We start from the raw sequence: 8,269 nt of genomic DNA, 5'->3' as shown, positions 1-8,269 counted from the left end.
TCCGCCGTCCTCACTCTCCCGATCCTAGGAAGCATTCGCACGATCCGCGACTTCGTTGAGGGACCCAGCCTTCTTCATCCCATCATCCAGGCTGCCAACAACTTCGCCCAGGACGGCACCGGCGCGCAGGTGTCGCGCCTTTGGCTGGACAATGTCACCACTACGACTCTCCACTTCGCCCCGTGCGGTAGTTCCAATACCAGTAAGGTTACGGTGGGCAAAGGCACACTGGACTTCACGAAGGGCGACTACCTCGTCACCGCGCAGATGAACTACCCACAGATGACGCAGCTGAAGCCTTCTGCGGTGCTAAACTCTCAGTCACGGGGACTGACCACGTTGGATCCCGGAGATACCAAAGCAGTGGCATTCCTGTCATACTCGGAGAAGCTACTCGCCGGTGCCTGGCGGTTCCTTACGTATTTCGGCCGAGACTCGATGATCACAGCGCTGCTCATGGAGCCGATTCTGAGTCAGGGTAATGGTAGCGCCATGGAAGCCGTGCTGGGGGCTGTCTTGGAGCGAATTAACCGCACCGACGGTATGGTCTGCCATGAAGAGACGATCGGGTAAGTCACATTTGCTTTTATTTTTCCGTCTGAGTCATCCTATTGACTGTCTGCAGTGACTATGCCACCTTCGTGAACATGCAGCTGGGCATTAACAATAGCGACTTAGGCTGCACCTACGGCGCGGTAAGCTTTTCCCTCAAGATAAGCAAAACAGAAAGTAAGAAAGGAAAACCAAAACGCTAGCTACTGACACACCCGCCAAAGATTGATTCCAGCTACTATCTCCCAGTCTTGATGCAGCGCTACTTTGTGCAGAGCCCTGTCGGGCAGCAGAGATGGGCCAAGTTCTCTAAGTATGTCTTCATACTCTCACCCAATCACCGGCAAATCTAACATCCATCATAGGACTCCAGCCGGCTCTATTGATACTCACAACCAGGGCCTAACATGGGGAGACCTGGCTTTGCGAAACGCCGAGTATATCATGAGCAAAACCGCGGCCTTCGTCACGGACCAGACCAAGGAGAACCTCCTCCATCTTGAGGCGGATCAACCTGTCGGCGAATGGCGGGACAGCTTCTATGGTATGCTCACTCTTCTTCTGATCGATTGATAAATCTGACGCCACGCAGGTATCGGCGGTGGTCGTATCCCTTATGACGTGAACACGGCCCTGGCCCCGGCAGCCCTGCGCTCCATCGCCACGCTCGCCCGCTCAGGAATTTACCCGATGGAGAAGAAATGGAGCAAGCTTGCAGACACGTACGCGAAGGTGTGGGAGGACAAGACGCTGCAATTCTTCCAGGTATGTCACCACATCCTGTCATCACACCTTGTTCTATCAGAGAACCCTAACAGCTCCTATAGGTCACCATTCCCCAGCAAGAAGCGCAGTCCCGCATCGAACAGTACTCCAACCGCACGACGTTCGCCATGCCAGACAATCCTCAGGCAATCGACTCGGACGTCGTTTTCCACGCCGTCTCGCTGGACGGCTACGATAACTTGACTAAGGTGGAAGTGATGAACACGGACGACTGCTTCCGTCACTTCCTGCTCAACACAACCAACGACGCCCAGCTGACCTCTTTTGTCAACCAAACAGCCTCGAACGTGCGCCGCACTTTCCCGGCGGGGCTGATGACCGGCGCCAGCATGGTCGTCGCCAACCCGGCCTACGGCCTGAACCCCGTCTATGCCCAGAACTGGACCACCGGCGCCTACCACGGTACGGTTGTTTGGTCCTGGCCGCTGGCTATGATGGCCAAGGGCCTCGAGCTCCAGATGGCGCGTTGCGACGGTTCTGCATCTGCCCCGGCCTTCTGTTATGACTCTTCGGTCTATGACAATGTCAAGGTTGCGTACAATACCCTCTGGGATTCTATTGATACGAACTCCAAGGAAGTCGCCGGTGAGGTCTGGTCGTGGCTGTATAAGAACGGGCAGTTCCAGGTTATGCCGCTGGGCGTTATGCCGCCTCCGCCTGGTGTGGGTGGGCAGACTGGTTCGTATTCCCCTTTTACTTTTTTCTTTGCCATTCCTCCTCTTTTACTAGATTGCGATAGATATAACTAACACTTTCATGTCAGAATCGGACATCCGTCAGCTCTGGTCCCTCGCCTTCATGGCCGTGAAGCGCAACCTCTCTTACAAATGAAATGCCGACATGTAGATTACTGGCTGCTGATGTTGTCTGGATCAAATATATATGTAATTTTGTGTATATTAGGCAGTAAGCATGTACCTGTTATAGCTGATCAGACAGCATGGAAAAGATGAGACTTTTGCGAAAGTTCAATCTTGATATCGTGTCCAATCAGGATGGGAGCCGGGAGATATTGTTTGAGCTTAGCTTGTGCGCCACTCTTGGACTCGGTGATTATTTCCCGCGTATGGTCTTCAGTCTTATTGGGTCAACCTCATTTGTGTACAAGATGGCCCATCTATTCTGGTCCTCTGCGCTGTACCGGGTACGTACATGGTGCCGACAAACATCAGGGGCTAGCTAGATAAGCACCCCTGCACATCTTCGAACCATCCAGGTCTGGTGGGCCAACACAGGAGCGTGGTTGAAGTGCGTATGCCACTCTGGCTCGCCATTCCGCCAACTTATGAGTCTGCTTGTCAAAGTTCCATTTAATCTCGGTGATTCGTGACTTATTCGTGCCCAGCAGTCGCCCCACCCATGGCCCGCGATGGCTGGGCACGATTACGTAACCCAGACTGAACGTAAGTTAGGCTAAAAAAGCTTGACGCTCTCGACAGCGGGGTAACTCAATCTCCGACCACACTAGGAATCAACCAATTAGTTTCGTTTCTGAATGCTTAGTACCTGTGCCGCAAAGAATCTCCAAAAGCTGATCAATGATGCAGTGATGCCCAGGCCAAGAAATATCTCAGGCATTACGTTTAGTTTGTCAATTGACCAAGCCTCAAATAGGGTCCACAGGAGTAGCGTGGAAACTTTGATGGCTGTAAGACGAGGTTTTTCGTTTCAGGTCCTGTAAAACTCTCTTAGTGTCCGATTCTCGCATTTTCTCTCAATCGGTTAATATGTCGGGGTTTTTCGGGTTTCGGCCACTACAGGCGACGCAAAAGAGATATTCCGATCGGAGGGAAGGATGAAGGAACCGAGAAGCGAAAGTTTCGTGGGGTTTCCCGGATCCATTGCTGGTCACCTAGAAGGTTGGGGTGGTCTGAACCGACATAGATGCTGGATAACCCTGGGTTGCTGCGGGGAAAGACAAAACAGGTGTCGGCGTTTATAATGCGGTTGAGGTTACCGTGGATCTGGGGCAAGCCAACCAGCCAAACAAAAGTCAGGACAGCCCAATTTGCTTAAAGACCGATGCAACCCCAAAGTCCGCTGTCGTCTCTGTATCTGCATGTTTAATGATGGACTGTGTATCACATAATGTTTGATTATTACGGCAACGGCTAAAGGTGCCGTCCAATGTAAACAATATTAATGCTGTAAGTGTGTTAAGCGTTTATAACTCTTTGGCTCAGTTGCCCCTATAACAGTTGAATAGCTACAAGTGTCATGGTAACTTTCATCGCAGGTGACTATCACGTCCAGACGAGGACGGCTTGGGAGAATGAAGCGGATTGGCCTATAAACCTCAGAAGGTTGTATCGAGCTACATTTCAAGGGAAAGAAAAACAAAATTGCTCCGTACAACTAAGGGGTCTTAGTGGTTGCCACGTATGGTTAACCTCTATTTCTTGTGGAGATGAGGGACAATCCCCGAACTCAAGGCTTTTCAGATCATTGAGAATGGCAGCAACTCACGTATTCTGCTAAGAAAAGCTTATTTAGGTAAACTTTAATCATATATTGATTGTGCCGCTGCGCCCCTGGCCCTACAGTACCAAATCCAAACGCATTAATGTGGATGGCTAGCTGGGGGGAGAAATTCGTACTGCGTGGTGTCAACCTCTAGCTGGCTAGCCCGAAGTGAAGTGCAAATCGGCAGAATTCCTCAAATAAACCTCGTATTGGCCATCCACGCAATTACTTTTACTACTAGCGCCTGCCTTCCATGGCAGGTCGACGGGCTTTTGTCCGACGTTTTGCGGAACCACAACTCATAGATGATGGCGTACCAGTACCAGAAACTTTGGGAGTTGTCTGGTTGTTCCCGAAATTTCAGTCAAGTCATCGAGCGCTGGATGACGAATAATGAGCTATGACAGCATTGTCACGGCCCCTGCTATGGCAGGTGGTGCAGTTCTCTCCCCGCATTTGCCGCCTTTCCCAGTGAAGCCACAGGCCTGAGAAACAGCCTCATACGACGTTCACGTACATGTCTGGCTTGAACTACAGTAACTTCAGTCTGCATCTCGTGTCATCAACCACGACGGACCTGCTGTAACCCCAACGGCAAGCCAGGATAAGCTTTGACTATTTCCCCACAACCCATGGAACCCAGACGTGCTCAGTCTGAGCAATCAGCGCCACGTGGTTCCTGGATAGATCGAGAATATGCTTTTCTGCTTTTGGCGCGGAGGATAAACTTCTCCCGCCATCCGTGCATCTCCATTTGTGTCACTCATTTAAGACTCTACTATTACCCTTTAGATCTTCACTACGCTGATATTTGTTTAACATTATTCTTGACGGTCGCTTCTCGGGGCCTACACGACACTCACACTCGTTGGATACTAAACGCGCTGCCTGCAAGATGCAGTTCAAAGTAAGCAATAGACTTCCCTGTTCCCCTTGTGTCCTCCGTAACTAAGTAGTAATGTATCCAAAGCCTTTTGCATGGGCCACGTTGCCACTGCTATTGAATCTCAGCGCGCTCGTGGATGGGGCTTCCTCGCAAAGCCGCATCAACAAGAGCGTTCAGAGGTACACTGGCCAAAGCCAGCAGGCCAAGCCCAGCAGCAATGCATATCAAACGGACTTTGACGGTGTTACATGGGATGAAGACAACTGGCTCCTTACCACAACCAACCTGGAGCAGGGTCGCTTCCAGTCACGTGGCTCTATGGCCAACGGGTACCTTGGTATCAACGTCGCCAGCGTTGGCCCTTTCTTTGAAATGGATCAGGCAGACGACGGCGGTGATGTGATCAGCGGCTGGCCTCTGTACTCTAGACGCCAGACATTTGCGACTATCGCTGGCTTTTTTGATTCTCAGGCTCATACCGACTCCGACAACTTCGATTGGCTGGCACAGTATGGCAGCGACAGCGTTATCAGCGGTATACCCCACTGGGGTGGGCTAGTCTTGGACCTCGGTGACGGTAACTACTTGGACGCCACAGCCGATAAAAGCACCATCTCAAAATTCCAGTCGACTTACGACTTCAAGGCTGGTATCCTGCAGTGGACCTACCAGTGGACGCCGCAAGGGAACAAGAGCTCCTTCCAAATCACTTACCGCCTGTTCACCAACAAGCTGTACATCAACCAGGCTGTGGTGGACATGGAGGTGGTCTCCTCCGCTAATGCCGAGGGAATGATCGTCAATGTCCTTGAAGGTACCGCCGCTGTGCGCACTGACTTTGTTGAGTCCGGCGAGGACAGCGGTGCCATCTACACGGCTGTGCGGCCCAATGGAATTGCCAACGTCACTGCCTACATCTATGCCGGTATGGACGGCAGCTCGGGCGTGGACATGTCGTCCGCCAAGCTTGCCTTTAACAAACCGTATGTCAGCACCAACGCCTCGTCTATCGCCCAGTCTGTGGATGTGAAGTTCCAGGCAGGCAAGCCAGTGCGCGTCACCAAGTACGTCGGCGGAGCATCTACCGACGCTTTTGCAGATCCCAAGTCCGTCGCTCAGCAGGAGGCCGCTGCCGCAATGAAGAATGGCTATGCCAAGTCTCTCCGTTCGCACGTCACGGAGTGGGCCACCGTCATGCCCGATAACTCGGTAGAGAGCTATGCATTCCCTCAAAATGGCACTCTGCCCGCGGACATGCACATCATTGATTCTGCTGTGATCGCCGTGACCAACACCTACTACCTGCTACAGAACACTGCAAGCAAGAACGCCATCAAGGAAGCTAGAAACGCCCCCGTGAATCTGGACAGTATCTCTGTGGGTGGCTTGACTTCGGACTCCTATGCTGGACAGATCTTCTGGGATGCTGATGTCTGGATGCAACCTGGGCTGACTGCCTCTCACCCCGAGGCCGCCCAGCGCATCACGAACTACCGTGTGGCAAAGTATGGGCAAGCACAGGAAAACATCAAGACTAAATACGCCGGCTCCCAGAACCAAACCGACTTTTCTCCTGCGGCAGCTGTCTACCCCTGGACCAGCGGACGATTTGGCAACTGCACGGCCACCGGTCCCTGCTGGGACTACGAGTACCACATCAACGGTGATATTGGCATGGCCTTGGTCAACCAGTGGGTTACCAGCGGTGACAATGACACCTTCAAGGGAAGCCTTTTCCCCATCTATAACTCTGTTGCCACTCTGTATGCCGACCTGCTGCAGCGTAATGGGTCGTACTGGACTCTGACCAATATGACCGACCCCGTAAGTTTTGCATTCGGTTTTGGTCAGCAGAATCTGACACTATATAGGACGAGTATGCGAACAATGTCGATGCGGGAGGTTTCACTATGCCCCTCGTCGCTGAGACTTTGTCGTATGCCAATGCCTTCCGTCAGCAGTTTGGGATAGAGACGAATTCGACCTGGGACGAGATGGCCGCCAATGTCTTGGTTCTCCGTGAGAACGGCGTGACCCTCGAATTCACTACTATGAATGGAAGTGCTGTGGTCAAGCAAGCGGACGTTATTTTGGACACTTACCCTCTAGACTACGCCACTCAGGACCCGTTGAACGACCTAGACTACGTGAGTTGTTCAAAGATCAACGCATGACTACAAGCCTAACAAGTGTAATAGTACGCCAACAAGCAGTCTCCTGATGGACCGGCTATGACCTGGGCTATCTTCTCGATCGTGGCCAACGAGATGTCGCCCTCTGGATGCTCGGCTTACACCTACGGTCAATACTCGTACAAACCATATATCCGAGCTCCTTTCTTCCAGATGTCGGAGCAGTTGATCGACGATGCTGCCATCAACGGAGGCACCCACCCGGCGTTCCCGTTCCTGACTGGTCACGGTGGTGCTAACCAGGTTGCCCTGTTCGGCTACCTGGGACTGCGTCTGCTCCCCGACGACTACTTGCACGTTTACCCCAACCTGCCGCCCCAGATCCCGTACTTGAAATACCGAACTTTCTACTGGCATGGATGGCCCATTGATGCCTGGTCCAACTACACCCACACTATCATCAGCCGGGCCACCGATGCCCAGGTTCTTGATACCGCGGACCAGCGCTTTGCCAACCAGACGATCCCCGTGCGCTCCGGCACTAAGACAAACTTTACCATGTACAGTCTCCCGGCATCGGGCTCTCTCGTCATCCCCAACCTCCAGACCGGCTCACGCGATACCATCACTGGTAACCTCGTCCAGTGCCAGCCTGTTCAGTCTGTGAACACCTTCCAACCGGGCCAGTTCCCTATTTCCGTGGTGGATGGAGCCTCCTCGACCAAGTGGCAGCCCGCCTGGGCGGCAAACATGAGCGCTGTGACTGTCTCGTTCGGCTCGGAAGCTGGCTCCATGGTCTCGGGCTTCTACTTCGACTGGGCCCAAGCACCCCCCGTCAACGCGACGATCATCTTCCACAACCAGACTCTCGGTGACCCTACCATGGCCTACTACAGCCAAAGCTCGAACTATCAGATTGTGGCGTCACTTCACAACATCGCTCTTTCTGACCCCTACAACCCGCAGACCACCAACCTGGACGTCATTGCCATCCCTTCAGGCAACACCACCAACGTGACGCTTGCCGACCCCGTCCCGGCTACTAAGTACGCTTCTCTCTTGATTGTCGGCAATCAAGCTCAAGAGCCTGTTGGCGCGACTGTTGCCGAATGGGCGATCATAGGGCAGGGTCAGATCTCGACCCCGTCCGGTTCTCGGATGGCCAAGCGGAAGTTTGACATGCACGCTGCTGCTGCTCTGTCGGACTCGAGTTCTTTCATACAGCGCCGTCGACAGATTCCCTCCTTGAACTAGGATGACATCCTTGGGGATTGAAAATCTGTGAGTGTACAACTTGATTGGTGTGTGCATTTACAATACCGTATGTTTTTCAGAACAGCTCTTGATTTACTACTGTTGGTTTTTGTTAATAGAAATTGCACAATGCACTTAAGCACCCAATCCATCAATCAGCGAATCACTAAACCTCGAATGCGAGTTTGTCAATACT

At 52.6% G+C, this 8,269-nt stretch overlaps 2 protein-coding genes across 2 annotated transcripts; both read left to right on the top strand.

The window, feature by feature from the left end:
• Positions 1-30: 30 nt before the first annotated feature.
• Positions 31-2,169, top strand: PENARI_c139G06171 (uncharacterized protein; the record flags this gene model as incomplete). The annotated part of the gene is made up of 7 exons (XM_022637997.1): positions 31-569; positions 626-695; positions 777-865; positions 918-1,096; positions 1,145-1,317; positions 1,380-2,016; positions 2,102-2,169. Coding segments are annotated over 7 exons (1,755 nt in total), but the record flags the coding sequence as incomplete, so codon positions are not given.
• A 2,590-nt stretch (positions 2,170-4,759) lies between these two features.
• Positions 4,760-8,073, top strand: PENARI_c139G09134 (uncharacterized protein; the record flags this gene model as incomplete). The annotated part of the gene is made up of 3 exons (XM_022637998.1): positions 4,760-6,511; positions 6,559-6,834; positions 6,886-8,073. 3 exons carry the CDS (start codon positions 4,760-4,762, stop codon positions 8,071-8,073), a joined length of 3,216 nt encoding a protein of 1,071 aa, XP_022482147.1.
• Positions 8,074-8,269: the final 196 nt, after the last annotated feature.

This window comes from Penicillium arizonense (genome assembly GCF_001773325.1).
Source record: "Penicillium arizonense strain CBS 141311 chromosome Unknown PENARI_contig139, whole genome shotgun sequence".
Classification (NCBI taxonomy): Eukaryota; Fungi; Ascomycota; class Eurotiomycetes; order Eurotiales; family Aspergillaceae; genus Penicillium; species Penicillium arizonense.
The sequence above is the reverse complement of the archived record's forward strand: the minus strand, read 5'-3'. Positions and strand labels throughout refer to the sequence as shown.